This window comes from Seriola dumerili, unplaced genomic scaffold (genome assembly GCF_002260705.1).
Source record: "Seriola dumerili isolate Sdu_G_001 unplaced genomic scaffold, Sdu_1.0 BDQW01000309.1, whole genome shotgun sequence".
Lineage (NCBI taxonomy): Eukaryota > Metazoa > Chordata > Actinopteri > Carangiformes > Carangidae > Seriola > Seriola dumerili.
In genome coordinates, this window is record NW_019174564.1 from 1,572,746 (window position 1) to 1,592,550 (window position 19,805).

Sequence of the window (19,805 nt, forward strand, 5' to 3'; positions counted from 1 at the left end):
ATCTCCCCCAATAGTTTTTATCCAAACCAGTACATGTCTAGTCTATACATTCAATCATAATATTAAACACATTTAATATGATTCATGGTTGTGACCTCACTTGTGGTCAATGGTTTTACACATCTTATACTTTTATATAGTGAATACATAAACAGTAGATGAGAGGCAGAAACAAACAGCAAGAAACTGTAAAACTGTGTAACTGCACTTATTACGATTGAACTGTGGTTTTAATTCTGAGTCACAGCACCACATGACTTTGTCACTAGGGTGAACAAAATCTGTGTTAAAAAACAAGGCAGCTTTGAAAACATTGCACTTCATCTGTCAGAGGTTCCCCTGATGATTCATTGTGGCTGACATCAGTGACAGAAAAACCAGAGCGATGGAAATCTATTCAAATGTGGTGAGGCTCAATTTCCCCTTTCATGAGAGAACTGTGGATAATATGTTGGCCCCAGACCAGTAGGGGGTAAAATAGCTTCATCAGTCTTTTCGAGTCAAAGTGAGGTGGAGGGAAACAAGTGAAACGCTGATGCATAACACTGACATTTTTTAATAGAATTCATTTATAACAAATGGAACTTGTGTCAGCAAAGAACTGATTTTCATACAGACTTCTTTCGCCACCAATGGTAACCTAAGTAAGAAAATAAAAAGCACTCCTTTCATTCAGAAAAAGAAACATTTTACGCTTACAACTAATCAGAGGTAATTGTATGATCTTTTTAACAAGCCATTTTTTTTACAATTTCATTATTTAATTTTTCAGTCTATGCATCCAAACGAGAGATAGATAGAGAGAGCAGAGAACACAACGTTTATTTCTGTTAATGACACTCCAAGCTTGAATGGCAAAGCCACAAGAACAGATGGTTGTGGGACAGATTTTTCTGAAGTCATCTGCTGGAGTAACCATGGCATCAGAATGGATGCTCTTTTTCGCCACAAACTTTTTTTTGTCTTTTTCAAGAGTTGATACCTTTTTTGTGTTATTTACATACACACAAAGTGAACGTTTAAGGAGATTTTTTTATAGATGGGTTCAAGTAATATATTATTGGGTTTAGAATCAATAGGGCAGTGCATAGTACAAAGATAGAGAAAGTGCAAATCTTCCTACCAGGCCAGTTTTGGCCATTCTGCAATGTTTCACCATGCATACGAAAAATCAATAAAAACAAAAAAAAAGGAAAAACTGAGATGAGAAAATAAACATGTTCCGAGACTTGAACATAATATAACATTAGCCACCATGAGGTTAAATAATAGCACTTTTATATCTCAAAATTATGACAAAAGTAATCCATTAAGCAGTGGACAAAAATAAAACACATAGCTGCTTGAGTTAACAAGGGAAAGAAAGCACCTGGAATGCACATCCACAAAGCCATCAAAGAGGGTACAGAGAAGTTAACGATGCTGCTCAACATAAAGACTGAAACATAACCAAACTAAACCCTTAGTGTCTAACTGTTATGTCATAAAAAAGACATGGCACACTGGATTGTCAGGATAACAGAACCAATATTTTGTTTGCAGTTTGTATTTCTCTATATATGCTCTCGGTAGTGACACACATGAAGTTGATAATTCAAACCTAAGGCATGAAGAAGAAACCCTTCGGTGATGACCTGTGCATTAGGCATTCTTTTTGACCAAATCAGTTTTTACTGTAGATTGACAAAGCATTTTAAGATCTGAGTACGCTGTACTTTACTGTCGTAAAATCTGATCATAGTCACAATAGGTTAAAAGCTCATTAACTTTATGTTGGGCCTTGACACATGTACTATATGGACTTTTACCTCATCCTCTTTAGTTCTGAGACCAGTATTCTGTTATCTCATCCCCAGCTGCATGTTAGAACATTTTAAATAATATGCATTGTAGCTATTGTGTATTCTTGACTGTTTTTTGTAGAGGTCAGTGATATATAAAGTATTTTATTCTAATTCACTCAGCCACAATAAGGCCACTGAAAATGAAAAATATGAGCTTTGAAATGTTCTTATTTGCATATATAATCTCATCATGTGACAAATGAATACTAAAGGTAAATAAACTATACAATTACAATTACATTTACACTAAATGCCTAGATTACTATAAGGATACATTTATATGTTAAATGAAACATTATAAAAACAGGCATAAATATAAGGCACTCTAAATGCAAAAGGAAAAAAAAAAATGCCATTACCATCGAATGCTTTAAAGAACCACAAGAAAGTGATGTCTTTGTACCTTGCCCTATTGTGTGGTGCGAGCGGTGAGTGCGGCTGTGTGACCCCTCTGCCTCTAATTACAGACCGTATGAGAGTTTGAAAAAAATGCACCAGTGATGCTTTGACTGGCATCTGACATTCCCACTCCCACACGTAACTTGCGGGGGGAACAGCAATGTCATGAGTGAATAACATATCCACATAAAACCCTATCTAAAAACACACATATTTATTGCACAAGAAAAGATGCACTGAATCAGAATACAATTTTGTCCTACTGATGTGCATTCCAGTGAAAAATATCTTCATTTCCCCCATAGCACACAACTCTCAATTTGGAAGCTTTCATAGACATTCCATATTTTATATACTTTTTACTCATAAATTATGTACTTTATCAATATATTTAGAATGTTTATGGTTTAATATATATTTTACATATATTTGACAATCTGTACCATATATTCATATATGTATATAACTTATCCAATTCATCAGGTTCTCTCTTATCATCATTCTAACATGGAAGAACTAAGATAATCGGTAGCAGCAACTTCATACTTTGCTCATCCCTGTTGATTCCACAAAGCCCCAGTTTATCTTATGGGAGTAATTAAGTTACCATGTATGTGATCATGGACAAAAACAAACAGAAAAATCAAGACCAAAAAATAACTCTTGGACAAAGTTAGATTTTGGTAGTGTGAATTCCGTTCTGTGCACTAAGTGCAACAAAATGAGGGGAAAAAACAAATAAACAAAATAATAAAAAAAAGCAAAGAGATTCTCTGCAAAACAGCACATACGTCAGAACAGTTCTACAGCTTTAAAAAAAATTAACATTTACGTAAATACATTTTATCACTTTTTTCCAAGTGATAAATTTGTGTAAAAAAAGGAAATTCACACAGTTCAAAAAAAGCACATCAGCTGTATAATAAAGTACTAAAAAACTAAATCAATAATTTTTATTTATTTCATAGATCATTCTAACTTTACCTTCTCCCAAAATTTAGATGATGAACATTGTGACAGGAAAAGGGGTATTTATTCATTATTACTTTAAGTCTGTCCTGCTGTTGTGGACCAAGCATTGTCTTCTTTTTCGATGGGTTGTCTGTGTGTACTTGATTGTGAAACAGATTTTTTTTTTCTTTACAATGTGCATCAAGTTTTTTTTCCCCGCAATTCTGTGTGCCTCCAATGCCTCTCGTAATGGTTCATAATCACTGATGCATTTCTGACGATGTCATTATTGTTCATTTTACTTTTTTGTTGTGTTGGTTTCATTCAGTTATATGAGCCCCAAAATGAATCCTTGAAGCAAAAGAGAAAGGTAATTCCATACGATGCCTCAACAGTCAGGATTCCCTCACTTTGTCTCAAGGCGAGGTTTTCTTGGGGTTGGGAAATACTTGGTCCTCCAGGAATCATCTTTTTCATTTTTTGACATGTCTCACATCCAACACTTAATGAGTTGTTAGCAAGGAGTTAAGGAGTACTTTCTCAAGCAGGAATTTATGGCTCAGAAGAGAGGCTCACTGGGTTTTCTTTCCAAAGGGCCCTCTGCTTTTTTCTTCCAATACTGGGTCTTTTACGTTGCATAGTGATCAAAGCTTCCCAGGTACTCCAAGCCAGCTCTGTAGCAGAACTGGTATTGATCCTGGAAACAAAGAAGAGAAGTCTTTAGATGCACTGCCTGTGTAGCATCTTGATACTGAATCTTCTGTATCACTTTTTGGTCCATTGCGCTTTAATCACAACTGTTACCAGTGTATATACAAGAGCCACATGAAATGTGTGAGCTGTCATTAATATTAAAACTAACTAACTATTAGAACTGAAACATTTTTGACAGAAGTGCAGTTTCAGAGGTGTAGAACACATTGGCCAGTCTTTCTGGAATGGTGAGATGAAATTGCAGATGAGAGAAGATAAAACTACTCTAGATTGGCTTAGCTACTAAATAAATCATAGTCTTTAACAGAGACCTGCTTTAGTTAATCTGTTTGGCTCAAGAAGAAACTTGGAATCTCACCAGACCTTTCAGGCAAATGGAGTACACCATCAAAATTAATATCATAGTAACTGAATCCATGTGTAGTCTGTAGTGTCACAAAACCTAAAGTAGCTTCATTACTACCTCAGTACAGTTTGCGAGTTAGGTTTTCTTTGCAAGTGCAGTGCAGTGGAAAAAATGTCTCACCTCTGTCTGCACCATAGCTGGTCTCTGTGTCCGTAACATTTTCACTGTCTGAAAGATGTCTACTACGCCCTCGTATCTCATTCGTTCCAAGACGATGCTGAGGGTGATGAAAACTCCAGTTCTACCAACACCCGCGCTGTGCAAGAGAGATCAACAGGGCAGCAATGTCAATGTTGAGGCCATAGAAATTAGATAATTATAAAAATTGTTTTCTCTAAATCAAAACAGTCTACCAATATGCTAATTTGATGTATGTGTACATGATTTCCGTTTTTCCTTTGCTGTTGATGGAAAATAGTCTTTTTTTTTTTTTTTTTAAACATTTGCAGCTCAAGAGATATTTGCATTTAGTTTAATTTGCTGCAGAATGTAACTGATATAATTTAGTGAGTTATACCAGTTGGTCACTTACCTACAATGGACTGAGATAGGCCCATCTTGGCCAAACTGCTCTTTTGTTTTATGTACTTGGCCAATGAAATCGATGAAGCCCTCTCCTGATTTTGGCACTCCTTGTTCAGGCCAGTCTGTGAACTGAAACTGCCTTACTGTCCGTGACTGTCCATCCTGGAAAAACAGGATGGGAAAAATAGAAAGAATGTACAAATTGGACATCACTCAGAAATATGGAAAATTGGCAACAAAAAACTGAAATGAAACAGTCTGAGTTATTTTGCAGACAGCGAACCAATGGCAGTTCATTCCATGACCATCTCCATCATAATGATTCACGCCTTTGTGGGTTTTACAGTGCAAGAGAGCATTCTTGAAAAAATCTGGGAGTGCAGGTGCCAAGTTTAAAGCGTCAGAGAAAATGTTTTGTCATTAGAGTTATTAGAGAGCCTGTCATTTTACCTGAATGTATTAAACATGAACACTAAAGATGCTAATTCCTTTGATGTGCTACCCTCGACAGGGTACTTGGAGAATCGACTTTGAGGGTGTGCATTACTTAAGTGATATTGTATCCTCTTGATAAGGAAAGCAATCCCATTGACGAAACAGTGTAACATGCACTACAAAGGGAGCCTGCACTATTTATCTGTGTAAGCCTTTGATGGAATTAAAAACTCTGGCAGCTCACTGCTGCCGGCACCACATTTGTTTTTACACATTGACATGTGTCATAAGTCCTACAAATATATATTTATGCTTATGTTACACTTAAGGCCATAGTTTGGTATAAACAAATATTTGATAGAATGCCAAAATTCAGATCTAATAACTACTGCACTGTTAAATCAAGTCAGTGTGTTCAGTGCATTCAGAAATGTTACATGAAACATGTTCTGTGAAACTATGTCTTCTTACCCTGGCATCAGTCACTTTGAACTCTCTCAGGATATACTGGGGCATGTTATACTCGGCCATGGGGTCCACCACAAAGTACTGGTATCTGGCCGACCTTTCCGCTGGCCAGTACTGGTGGCATTTTTCCTGTAGGGAGTGAAAAATAGAATACCACAGTGACTCACAGCATTCCCTTCAAACATGAGATTCATTCCCAGAAATCTTGTCATTGTAATCTCATGGCTGAATCTATGTATTGTACTTCATACAAGGTTTTTGTAATAACATGTTGTGTTGTGTTGCCAGACAAAGAGATAATAAGTACATGCATACCCTGCCCATTTCTCTAAGCTTGGTGAGCATAACGACGATGGTGGAGTTGTGCTCCCAGAGCATTCTCCAGAAATCCTCTGTGGTCTCTGCCAATGGTCCCTGCGTGGCGATATAGGCTTTCTGTTGCCTATGGGAATGCAATAACACATGATGGAAAAAGTGTGATACTATTATCATAGAAATACATTTGAACTTCCACTATTAATGGTTTGAAGATTAAATACAGATGTAAAAAGAGCCATATTTGCAATGATTGACAGAAAACATGGCATTGGCTCTTGTCTCGTATAAATCCACTGAGACTAAATCAATATTATGAATATGCAGTATTATATACTGTTGATCTGATTAGCAATGGGTGTCAGAATACTTGAGCACTTACCTGTACCCATCAATGAAACTGGCATTGATGTAGTCAGAGCCCTCAACTCCTCGAATGGGCTGAAGACACACTCGTGTGGACTCGTATGGCATTATGTTAACAAGGCGGTTCTTGAACTTGTTGCAGGGGAGATTGGCACTGATGAATCGTGATGTGTGGGCTTTAGTGTTAGCTAAACGCTGCATGGGAGAAAGAGAAGAATAAATAAGCATACTGCTGCCAGGTTAGGAGCACTGACATTTTGGTGTTTCTTTATTTCCCTGGCGACAGACTGTGTTTGACACTAAAGGTGGATCGTACATGATAAAGATCAGAAAACTATGAACAATCGCATGCCTTGAGAGTAGGGAAGAATCCTAAGTATAATAAACTGAACATAGCGGGTGATGAAATCCGCACTATAATGGCTCATAGTGTACTGTGGTTATATGCTATTTCACCTAACCATAAAGTATGGAAATGGCATCAAAGTGATTACTATCACAGCTTGCCTTTGCTCGGAAAAAAATGGCATGTTATGATGAACAGACAGGGAAATGGATACCTAAGCGAGTCTGGGGTGGACAGAAGTGCCAAGTAATCTAACCTGCTTATCATCATCCACTGGAATCAGCATCCTTCACAGAGCAAGGAAGTAGGTGCGTGACAAGCAAGGCAATACCATGCATACAGCACCGCCACAGACTGCAATGGGCTGAATAAGGCTGGTGGAGCCTCTCATTGTTAATGCGGAGTGTATTGCTCAAGTCCCTCTGGCAACTGTTCTGTGGCTGGGAAAACCTATGTTTGGCGTTTTCATGTAAACCGAGACCCTGTTACCAAAGGAAGGGGAGCTATGGGAAGGGGGAAACAGAAAGGGGAAATTTATCCTATGTTGTATTACACAAGTGAGTCAACTAAAGGGAATAGAGAGGAAACCACAGGCCCCATGCTGTCTGGTGCCTAATGGTAAGTGGAAGAGTTTGGCCATTCTCTGTACGACTTCCATTCTGTGACATTGGGGCCTGCGTGTGACTTGGGACAAAGGGTGCCAGTGGGATGCCTGTAAATTCTTCCTACATATGGAAAGTTGCTTCTTTAAAACTTTACATCAGGTGTGGTTTGCAATATTCAGATTACACTGTGAAAAATGAAAGCTAAAAACATTGCTTTTTAGAATAAGTACACAGTTTGTACCTTGAACTCAAGTTCCATGCCGGTGACATTCTCTCCACCCTCTATCTGTGTCAGTTTCTGGATGTAGGCGTATAGGTTTCTGGCGGGCACTTCGGTGGTGCCGCAGTTGACGGCCTCCTGGAGCGCGTCATGTATGAAGACATACTGGTCCTCTGTCTGCACCATGTAGTTGCGCTGGGCACGCATTAGCGTTACATGCCCGTAGATGTCCACAGTCTTCTCGTGCTTGATACGTTCCAGCATGGCATCAATCACGATGAAGCAGCCTGTCCGTCCCACCCCAGCACTGTAATTAAACACAAGATCAATAAGGAATATGAATGGGATTGTATTCTCAGTTGTAGCTTTAAAAGAGAGGTTAGTTCCAAATTTTATAGAAAAACAGATGTATAGAAAGGTCCCTAATTTGACATGTTTGCGCTTCTGTATCATAACCTCTGCAAATCTTATGTGTCCGACTATATTTGATCCCCAGTGACAGACATGAAGGGCAGTTCATGTACAGGGGTTTGACGAATTCACTTTCTCCCAGTGATGAGGCAAAAAGGTAAACTCTCTGTGCCAAGTTTGCCACTGTAGGACAGACCATTTGGCTTGGTGTGTAATTAAATCTGAAGTGGCACTGTGTGGAGAAGAGGGCTTGGCAGTCACAGCCTTCAGTGGGCTCACTGCTGGCTTAGCAATCTAGTCTTCCCTCTAGACCCCACCTGTGCTCTCCAACCCATCAGGGCTAATCACTTATGCAACAGCAACATTTAACCTTTATGTCACAGTTCCGAAAAGTGCCACTACAACAAATGCACACACAAACGTGGATACACAGTCGCAATTTTGAGAGTATGATTTTTTGAGGGCTTCGTTAATGTGCTGCGCAACTTCTGAGAAGTGCAGCTGACTTCAATTAATGCCATTAGATTAGCACAGTGCACCTAAATGGCATAAGAGCTTTAGAAGAGGCACTGAAAGGCAGGTCTCTTCATTAAGATTCACATCGGCAGATTTTTACATTAGTGAGAAAAATGCACAAGTGAAAAAGCACTCTGACAAAGAGGGGAGATGTTTTACTGTTTCTCTTTGACCTCTCCTTGCAGGCCAGCTTGAGACATGTGGTATAAATTTAGCCCTATTTTGCAGACTGCTGACAAATTAAGAAAGCTCACCCTTGCACATTACATGTTTTAATAGCACAAGCCTCAGCACAGATGTTTTCTCATGACAATTTATTTACCATTGGGTGACAGGGTGGTGCTAAATCTTGTTTGTTAACTCTCCTCTCGCAAAACATGGCATTGACAAGACTACTCCTTGCACTCCAAAGTAAATAGGTTATTCAATCCATTAAGCTGACATGCCTACGAGGTGCGAGCCATGCTCTCGTGCCTCCTCCTTCTGATGAAGCATTTGTTTTTCATTTGTTCTGAGCAACAGGGAAAGGTTTGAGAAAGAAAACTCAAGAGGGAGTAAAGTTAGTCCCTCAGGGACAAGTCTGGTTAATGTGCCATGCTGCACTGGAACTGTGCTGCGAATGGAATAAAGACACATATGGGAGTCATTGGCTTTAACAAATGATCTGATGATCACTTTCAAAATGGCTGACATTGGCTGAATGAAACTTAACTCTTTTGTTTTGACAAAACTCTTCACAGCTTTAGGTCCGATTCCAAAATGTGCATGTGAGTGCAAGAGAGAATCGGGCAGCAAAGAAATGTGAAAATGTCTAAGGGATATTTGAAGAATGAATCACTTCCAGGTTTGAGAACACCTCAGCCCTTGGGCGGGCAATACAGAAAGTAGAAGAGATTTCTCCCGTTGCCCCAGCTGCTTCCAATCTGAAAACATTTTACAGTGCAGACCTGAATGTGGGAGAGTGATGACCTGCGAGAGAGTAAGTGACAGGGTGACAGCACTGAGCTAGAGAGATGGAGACAGAGGAAGATGAGGAATGGGGGAGAGAGGTGTGGAGAAGGAAGGTAGAGTTGTGTGGAGAGAGATGCTGCGAGTTATCTAGAAGTTGTGTCGTTCTCAAGTTAGTTTTCTAAAAGACTGAGCTGCAGGAATATATATTAACCAAAATTTTTCAAAAATGTAAGACCGGAAAAGGCTAGAAACATGTGTAATACTCCTTTTATTGACAAGTTATGGTGTGTGTAGTGGGGTGAGGTGGTGCAGAAAGCCGTCAGTACATTTGGCAGTTGAAGGGGAGCTGGCGAACTGCACTAATGACCTGACACTGCCTTTTCAGCCAGTCAAGACCAGCTGCTTTGGACATCGACACACATTAAGTGTCAGACTAATTTGCTTTCCAGGAGTTTAGGGAATGGGAGAAAAAGTGCAGTGTAAAATACAGCTGCAATGAGTACCGAGAAGATAAAGCATGAGCAGCAGTGAAAGCAATTACATATGTATTGTTACCAAATCTCTTGCTGTCAGCTAACCTGTCACCATTTCCCTACTATGCTTATTGAACACACATAGACTCACCAGGATCACTGCATAACTGCTAATGGAGTCAATAATAATTTTAGTCTTTTTGCGTGTGTGAATACTTTTCAAAATGTGGAAAGTAAACTTGGAGGTATTGAATTGTTTTTTCAAACAGGCTTGCCCCAGTTAGTGCACTTTTTAGGTTTAGCCACTTTCCTTCAGAAACCACTGGAGAATGTTGTCTGCTGATCTCTGTCCGTTGTGAGATGGCAACAGCAGTGGAAGTATTTGTCTTGCATGCACATATGCTATGAGAGAGGTGGCGTTTTGTGGCAGTGCTCCTGTCCCTTTCCTTCCCTGTATTTGAATCAACAAAGTTTAAGCCTCTGGAAGAGCATTTCAACTCTTTAAGGTTTGTTGAAAATGTGGAGGTTTGATTTTTCCACCAGCCATGTATTGGGTTCCCCCACGGTACTACAGCCTTGGTGAAGCTAGGCTTTTGTGCTGTATCAGGTCTTTGATGTTGATGATGGGGCGGCCAGTGTTTGAACATGACTTAAATCTTTTATTGTAGGAAAAGCATTGCTGCATTGACAGCTATGTGTTGAGAGGAAGAGTCTGTTGAACCTCTGAACCTCTGTCTAGACACTCAATATTGCTGGCATGTCTATTGAAATGTGTCAAATTACTCTTGCAATGTAATCCAGTCTACTGCTGTATGTCAGTATGGACAACAAGTAATGGCCTTTTGCTAGCATGCTAGTTGTTTGCATTTGTCTTCCGCAACCAATGTAAGTGAAAGCAGTTAGCCAAAAAGAATACATGCTGCATTATTTGCTACCTACCGCAATAATACACAGTAAAGAGAAGAAAAACGAGGAAATATAACTTGGTTTTCAGTTGAATTCTTTGAAACTGTGGGTTGTTCTATCAAAAGTTTCCCTTCCAAGTTCTGAGAAAGGTCAATGATATCCATGACATTCAATCATGTCCCTTTGACCTCCTCTGTAACCTCACAACGCCTGGGTAGCCCTCTAGCTGGAAGAGCAAAACGCTCCCTGACCTGTGGGTTAGTGAAAACAGTAGGAACTAGGAAATCATGAAACATGCTATAATGTCCCTGAGAGGCAGATTTCACAAAATGTACTGTGATCTCACCTTGTGAGAAGTGCTTTGCGGGGGAAACACATGAATGCATTTTGATAACTATTCTTAAATACTCCTGTGGAGGGATGCATTAGCCACTCACTAAACCCATGTTTAGAAAGTCCCATAAGCAAGTGCACAAAATGCTCTGATTTCTGCTTGTATGAAAATTTCTGAGCCTTAATCTAAGTTCACAGTTAGCTTTCTGGCACTTTGTGAGCAATTCTCTGGTTTACAAGGAAAATTTTCACTGATACAAGGGAAAAAAACAAATGATTCTTTTGACAAATTGGAGCAATTTAAGTTTGTACTACCACAAATGAAATACAAAACTCTTCTAATAACTCTTGCTGTGTGAATTGCTGAACGCTGGAAAAATATCATGCCGTAACCTAAAATGTCACATCTAAAATGTAAAGCTAAAGTCTGAGTAAGAGATGGTTCACCTGCTATTTTTTCGTCTGCATCATCAAAATGTGTAGATTAAAAGAATTGTTATTGAACTCCAGTGGCGTGTGGGACACACAAGTGATTCAGGGAAATTTTGCAATAGGTTGAGTCACTTTTTGTTTGAGAGATGGATGTAGTTTATAGATGCCCGTCTGATGTTCTTCATTTTACAGTGCAAAATCCCTGTGCTGCTGTGTCTATGTGGATTAAAACGGGTAAAATGAGGGGTGGTTAGATGTAAGGATCTGGGTGTCCCATTAGTCAGGAGATAATGGTATGGTGCCTATGATAAATTAACAAGTTTATAATTAGTGACTTAGAGAGCATGGAAATTATGTACAGTTTATTTTGAAATGTTTTAACTTTAAGCTCATAAGCCTTCACAGAAAACAAAAATAAGCAATCGAGGGCTCTGGATTTGTTTTATGTCTTTATGGTCTTTACATAAGGCATGTACATACAGTATGTGGTAAGCAATTTTTGGCACACCATCTGATTAATCAATCACTCAAGAGACTGTACCATGCTGTTAATTATGGACAGCAAAGGCTTTTTTATTTTAGCTTTTGTTTAGTCCTTTCTGCATGTGCATAAACAGCTTCTGCAAAATAAAAATCTGTGTTGATTTCTATTGTACAAAATATCTTTATCTACAAAATATCTCTGCCTAAGCACTTACCACTCAGAATATTATTTTATAAGTGAGTAAATATAAAAGATGGCTCTATTTAAAATTGTGGTCAAACATGAAGTGAGGAAATGCCTCTTAAGGGATTTGTAGCTTGGAAATGACTGTATCTGATAGGGAGCCAGAGGAATTAAAACCTCCCATCTGCAGAGTGACATTAATTCCTGCATTCTGCTTCATTGTAAAAGTCAGGATTTTCAATTTGAAGCGATTTGGCAACTAGCTCTAATTAACTTCAGCATGTGGTAATTCTAATTCTCCAGTAATCCCCCTTCCCTTTTTGTCACTTTCTGACACAAGTTTGTATCTCTTACACTCGCTATTGCCGTTTCTTCGTTTTTGCCGTCTTTTTTTTCCCTTTCAGTCACTTGCTTTCTCTGTGCAGAGTCTCTGATGACTTCCTGAGTTGAGAGGAGCCAGAAGTCTGTCTTATATCTTTGTTCCTCTCTGTTGGGAGTCTGGCCGCATATGTAGCTGAGGGAAGTGAAGTTGGCATGAAAGTGAAAGTTATTTGTTTCAGATGCAATAACCCAAGGGATAAGCCAAGGACTTGTGGGCTGCTGATGTGCGACATGTTAGTGGTGTAGCAAGGAAGACGACAGGTCTGCGTGTGTTTATGTGTCAGTGTGTGGGAGGAGACGTTTGAGTTTGCTGAGGGCAATGACACTGGTATTCCTTGTGCTGTGATGTTGAAAACACCTTTAGATTTAAAGTGCCTTCTGTGAAAGCTAGTGGGCTGATTTGTTTGGGCTACAGTGGGCCGTAGTTTAATTCCTATCAAATACTCTCCTTTAGCCAGTGTTTTTGCCTCTGTTTCATATCTGATTGCTTTCAAAAATATTTATTATTAGTACACAGATGACTCAGATATAAACCTCTAAATAACCATGAATGTATTATGCTTTTCCATATGTATTCATATATTCATTACAGCAAATGGAGAGAAAAATCAATTTCATGCTTCAGGATGTTTTTCTGAAACTATGTTGTTTCTTACCTGCAGTGTACCACCATGGGCCCTGCATCTGGAGGATTACAAGCTTTCACCCGTCTCAGGAAGGCCAGGAATGGAGTGGGGTGCTCCGGTACCCCGTGGTCTGGCCAGGCTGTGAACTGGAACTGCCTTACCTCTCTCTTCTCACTGGAGCCATTCTGAATATGGAGATGGAGAGAGGTTAGTGACCACCATGTCTCACCTCAACTACTTGACAGTTGTTACATTGCCCAAGTGGCTACTGTCGGAAAATAGCATCCAAATGCCTCTTACTTTAAAAAGTGCAAATGTCCTGACACAGTATGTAGCCAGCTCTACTGTGTCTAGCAGTGTCACTTGGATGAGACCGTAGGTTTCTGTCCCTCTGGTGGGCCAGTATTGATCACATTTCACCTGTAATAGATATAAATATCACATTTCAGAATTTTTTTAAAACCTCCATTTGAGGTGTATTGACATAGTTTAAATGTTCTTTGTAACATTGCCCTGCTTCAAGGTTCACACGGCTATACTCACATATATTTAGTCAAATAGTGGTAAAATAAATACACAAATTCTCCTCATTCCTGCTGACTGGGTTTGATTTTATAATCAATTAAATGGCCTGAGATGTTTGTATGGAGCCGACGGTGCTATTAATTGTCCTGACACACTATAATTACAAAGGTAACAACAGTTTCCAATCATATTACGGTCTCAGCTTTATTGCTACTCGAGTGTACAGCTTTGTTTCACAGTGAATGGCCAATAAAACACTGTTCCATTATAGCATTACTGCTTAGCTGACAAAGGGAAGCACTGTTGGTGTTGGGGCGGAAATAACTGGGTTTCAATTCAGTTGTTTTTTTGTTTTTTTTGTTGTTGTTTTTTTTTTTTCATATCGTCCGTTAAAACTGATGCAGTTTTAGATTTTAGCAGTATGTTCAGCACAATCAAAATATCAGCTTGTTCATCATGTTCTGGTGCCTGATGCTCTGTTCAATAGTATGACAACTGGACACCGGTCTGAAATATCTGTAGTGTAGTTTCCACTAATTTCATTTCCTCAGCAGCTCGTACAACATGGGACACAAAGAGCAATGAAGTGATTGTGACAACAGGAGTAATGAAATGATTCATAACAGCATTTACTTGCAATTGCTCAAGCTTTAGATATGCAAAACGTGCAAAGAGAGCCTGAGTGGTTCCCAGCAAATGATAGAACTGATAAATATGAAAGATAGGAGTTGGTAGAAGAAACAAAAAAACATTATGAACTACAAATGTAAAACAACATAATGGTATGGCAGGATCGGGGGGTGGCGTGTCTTGCAGGAAGCCTTCACTGCAGAGCCAAGAAGCATATATCACAAAGCATCTATGGAGAGAAACTGACACCTGGCAGCATGGACCACATTTAATTGTAGAATCATGCATTTTACAGTGCCTGTAATATTGAAAAACAGCCAAAGGATCTTATTTGCTTTGCAGATTGTAAGGATACAGAGTGAAAGCTGCTCTCTGGATTGAGTCAGCACCCCAGTTAACACTGTGCCAAGCTCTTAGAAAAGGCATACAAGTGTGAAGGTCACTAGCTTCTGAAGCCCATGCCAGCTTTCATGTGCTCAGTCAAACACTGTAAGATGTGCCAGCGAGGGAGAGAGGAAGTGCGTTTTGACCATGTCCACCTTAGGAGTAGTGAGTGCATACAGCTGGGCAATGTAGCTATTCAGTCTGAGTCTTTTTATCAGTGATTGTAATCCAGTGCCTTCAGCAGTGCTTGGCTAATGAAGTAAGCCACTAATCAGTCATGACTAAACAATGACGGAGTGTGTTGTTGTAAAGAGGGGACAGAGTAAAGTGTGCATCAGAATGCAACCTGGCTTTTCTTGGAGAATAAATATGAAGAGGGCCAAAGTGCAACATACTGTACAAAAAAAAAAAAAAAAAAAGACAAAGAGGACAAGGGCGTCAAACGGATCATGTCACTGATGGGTGAGAAGAGTTGGAGGACTCTTTAATGCAAAATTTCAATGTCAAAGGAAGAATGGAAAAATTACGTAATTGGCTGAAAATGGCATTTTTGAAAGTTTCCGTTGATATGAAAATGTCTTCCTTGACTTTGCTCAGGTGGTCAATTTCCGTGTTTGTGGCTGAACCACAACAACCCCTATAAGTGTGAATGCTGCTGACTGACTGAGTGAACAGCTGAGTGATGAAGTTACACCATTGGTCAGCCGAATTCCACATAACGTTACAACACTAGCTGGCTGGCCAAGTGTTGGAGTTTTCCCATTGGGCATAGCTCTTTCAAAATGATTTGGATCAAACAGGTATTGTTGCCAGCTGAGCACCTTTTATTACTAGATTAACCAACTTTTTTTTTTCAAAGAAGCACCTAACAACAAATCTAGCAAGCTCTCGGTCAAACTTTAGCTACCTTTCGTAGAAGAGCGTCACCAGTATCAACCACACCCGTCTATGCTGCATGGCAGCTGACGTGCAAGAGCTTCAAACCTGCACTCTGAGTGATAATTTTTCAAGTAAATATAACCAAAATTACAGCACATCTGTTGTCTTTAACTTATGTGTATGATGATTTTGTCAGACAACGTTGTTTGAAAATCAGGATTTTTCACAGTGCAGAGCATGAGCCGTGTTTCAGACAGTATTTCTCCCTGTTCTGTTGTCTGTCAACAGAAACAGAAAAACAAGTAAGTGGGAACAGCTTTATTGGGAATTCAGCTGTATGAAAACGCTGTGTATGTGAGCACAGAGAGTAGGAGAGAAGCTAACCGATAAACAACTGAAACCGGCTGTCACCAGGCAGAATGCAACTAACCTATGACGTATTCCAGCAATATACTAGGCTTTGACTTAGTCTTGTTATGAGTTGGGGTTAAACACTTCAAAGCTCAAAATAAAACAAATGTACCCACATTTCAGTTTAATACAGCTCATCTGATTCATGTAGTGTTACTATTTAATAGAGAACACAACATAATAATAAGGCTTTTTCTGTATTTCTGTCACTTACCCTGGACCTCTCCTCCAGTTTGGTCATCATGACAATGATAGCACTCCTCTGTTCCCAGATCATCCTCCAGAAGTCACCAAATGTCTCTGGCAGCGATCCTTGGGTGGCAATGTAGGCATTCTGCTTTCTGTAGCCATCAATGTAGTTTGAATTGATATAGTCACTTCCAGGGATACCTATGAAGAGACAAGTTGTGACATGAGTTGTCAAGCTGAGTTGATATGGTTAAAAACAACAAAAAAAAACTAATAACATGATACCAGATTCAGCCCTACATAAGAATCAGATGACACTGGACACTGTTAGGCTATTCTCTGTGTTTCCTGTCAGTTAAGCCAACATTTTCTGTAAGTATTAAATGGAAGTACCATAAAGCAGTCACATTTGGAACCAGCGTTACAGTCCATTAGGATTTGTGTTTGCTATCAGCAACACATTTAAATCCACAGTTTTTGTGTCCCTCTTCCATATCTGCAACTGACTTACAGATAAAGCTTAGTCTGTTAAAGTCTATCACCTCACATGGAGAAAAACAAACCAACACAAAACTAGCAAAACAATTTCCCCCCTTCCCCCTGCACTCCTCCTTCTCTTTGCTTATATTAAATGAAAGGCACAGCAGCCTTTTCGAATCCGGGGGAAAGAGACAGAGCTGACAGCTAGTCAATGCTTTAGGACTGGCAGTTTAGGGGCTCCATGCACACATGGTCGACCAAGATAAGTCTCATCTGCATGGATGCCACGTCCCAGAGAATCCCCTCACTCCAACTGCTTCCTCTCCCCCCTGTCCCCCAGACTGCCTTTTACTCCCAGGTAACTTATTCAACATAAAAAAGCAAAGAAAAAGGAATATGAACACATTCAAAAACCCACCCACATCATTTTTTTTGCTCTCTCCCACCCTCTCTTTTTTGCTGTTGAAGTTGTCCACACAGCCAGGCAGTTGTATATTTCCTTGATGGACAAGGGATAAATACAATTAAGCCCAGTGTGTTTTCAAATTGAAAAGAAAAAGCCAAAAGAGACATTACTGTGGTTTAATGAGAATGAGGCATGTTGTTTAATGCATATTTGCAAATGGATTTTGCCTTTATGCTTTCTGTCACTCAGGATTTGTATAAATTTTCTGTCAGTATGCTCATTAAGAAATAAACATCGCTACATTGTTGTTCATTGCTCAGTCTTCGTAAAAAAAAAATAAATAAAGAACTAAAAAAAAGCAAAGGAATTTCAAAGAAAATACAGAGAGATTTTAGGGCGCAATATTGTAATTCTGATAATGATGATGATTCTTAGTAGCAGTAGTGGTACTACTAATAGTATATTCATTTCAAGACATTGGAATTGCAAGCAGATAACAACACACTTTCTCAGATTCCTACACCGTCTGACTACAGAACATATTTATAAAGTTGTCACATTAGATCTTGATTAGATTTTCTTAATAAACGACTTCTTTGTAGAACAGGGTGTGAATGTCTCAAGTGTAGCTCTTGTCTTTGAATAAGAAAAGACCCGTGACAGCTTCCACACTAAATATAGAACAATGGAAAAATGAGTAACTTTAATGTTCTAAAAATAACATAGAATTCATGGAATTTGGAGGGAACGCGATCATACTGACAAAAATGAATACATTTTCTAATTGAAATTAGAAACTGTACAATTTAGCCAAATGAAGGGTAAACTAAATTTTAGGGATTAACTTTAGATAGCAGTTTAATCCGGCTAAACCCTTGTTTTGTGTGGTCAGGCAACTTGGCAAGAGGTTCCTTGTCAAAAGTAGAGCAAATGCAGTGATGTCCCGACCATTAAAGTCCACAAATGTTCTCGAGCATCAGAGCGCTTGTATCCCAAACATTCTGCTGATCCATCCCCGCATCAATAAATTCTGAAAGTAGCTGTCTTCAAATTCTGATGTCAAATCCCAAATCCCTTTTTATTCAAAGAACTCAATCAAAGTAAACAATAGAGGCATTGCTTGCCAAAAGGCTTTGTTTAAGCTTAGAAGGAAAAGAGGAAGTCCCTCATGTCCCCCTGGCTGAGATCTACTCACTTGCTACAGCACAAAGACTCCAGTGTGTTTGTGCAGATGTGTTTATATGCCTGGCTAATGGAGTTCCATCAACACTCAAGCTGTGTGTTGTTTCTGAGAGACTGCAAAAAAGGCTCTCTAAGTCTTTATCTATCTGTTTTTGTCACATTAGCCATTTACTACTTTGTTTATTTTCCTGTGCCCTCCATGGGAGCAGCTCAATGGAAATGGTTAATTAATAGTTGTGTGTGTATGTGCAATTGTGTTATCGTTGAATAAACTGGTTAAGGAGCCAGCAATTAACTAGCCATTTCAAAATGGCCTTTCACTCCTTAGAAGTTGTACTATACAGGACAACACATCTTAAGTGTGCCAAAGACTCTGACTGTCCTGGTTCATGTCAGGTTGACAATGGGTTGGTGTGAAATTGTGAAAATACAAATTTGTCTATCAAGCTGCAAGGTTAGGCCCTGATATTCAGAACACTACAACCACATCTTGAATGAGTTTATTCCATATAATGCACAAACAAGTAATGTGTATAGAGTGTGCTGCCCTGTTTTTGTATCTTCTAGTGTGCTCACTACCCTGGTTTGAAGATATAAATTACGCTCAAGTTAAAGGAACAGATGCTGGTGAAACTTGGCATCCTGGCATCGCTCATTGTAGAGATTGATTTATCTGATTGGTTGCCTCAGTACTTGAAAAGGGAATTGTTTGTTTTTGTAAAATAATTTCTTTCTTTACAAGCACCTTAGGCATGAAAGGAAGTAGTAGTCTGACATGCTTGTGTAGGAATATCATTTAAAAGTAGAGTGTGGTTGCGCTCCTGAGGTCTTAAAGATACGGTTGTACTGGCTGTCTGTAGAATCGATACAGCAGTTGGGAGGGAAGATGCTGGTGGGCGGCATACCGTCAATAGCAGAGAGCAAGACTCTGGAATGGTCGTAGGCAATCACATTGGCATATCTGTTCTTTGGCTTGTTAACCTCCAGGTTAGAGTGCTCCCATGTGAACTGCTGACCAGGGTCGATGGACTGTAAGAGAAAAAAAATTTGTCATTATTACAATAAAATATTTTGTGCTATAGGCACATTTTACAGCAGTTGATAGCCAAGGTTGAATTTAGCTCTTTGTGCAAGATCAATATCTGAAAGCTCACTGAAATGTGCCTTTCAACACAGAGCTTACATTGGAAGTGAAAATGAAAATATTGTAGTTTACTAATGTTTAGATACAAACTCAAGCCCATACTTAGGCCATACAAGACACATATGCCTTGTATGTCTGTAGACTTTTCTAGAGATATGTTTGCCAACACTCTGAGGACGGCAGTTTATAATAGTGAAAGCCTGTGACTCTGATGTGTCTTTTTTGTCCCTCAATGTATTTTTGCATGTATTTGCACTGATGGCACATTTGCTGGAGAGACAAAGC

At 39.2% G+C, this 19,805-nt stretch overlaps 1 protein-coding gene across 21 annotated transcripts in view; it reads right to left on the reverse strand.

Moving 5' to 3' along the window:
- Positions 1–540: 540 nt before the first annotated feature.
- Positions 541–19,805, reverse strand: part of ptprd (protein tyrosine phosphatase, receptor type D) — a 132,497-nt gene continuing 113,232 nt past the window's right edge. For all 21 annotated transcript variants that reach the window (XM_022758771.1, XM_022758769.1, XM_022758773.1 and 18 more), the window contains 11 exons: positions 19,282–19,405; positions 16,334–16,509; positions 13,591–13,710; positions 13,321–13,475; positions 7,616–7,901; positions 6,440–6,618; positions 6,058–6,184; positions 5,746–5,871; positions 4,847–5,001; positions 4,435–4,570; positions 541–3,891 (listed from right to left, as the gene is read on the reverse strand). In XM_022758771.1, the coding sequence (XP_022614492.1) occupies positions 3,823–3,891; positions 4,435–4,570; positions 4,847–5,001; positions 5,746–5,871; positions 6,058–6,184; positions 6,440–6,618; positions 7,616–7,901; positions 13,321–13,475; positions 13,591–13,710; positions 16,334–16,509; positions 19,282–19,405 (1,653 nt within the window). In that variant the 3' untranslated portion in view covers positions 541–3,822. The remainder of the gene's footprint in view (positions 3,892–4,434; positions 4,571–4,846; positions 5,002–5,745; positions 5,872–6,057; positions 6,185–6,439; positions 6,619–7,615; positions 7,902–13,320; positions 13,476–13,590; positions 13,711–16,333; positions 16,510–19,281; positions 19,406–19,805) is intronic.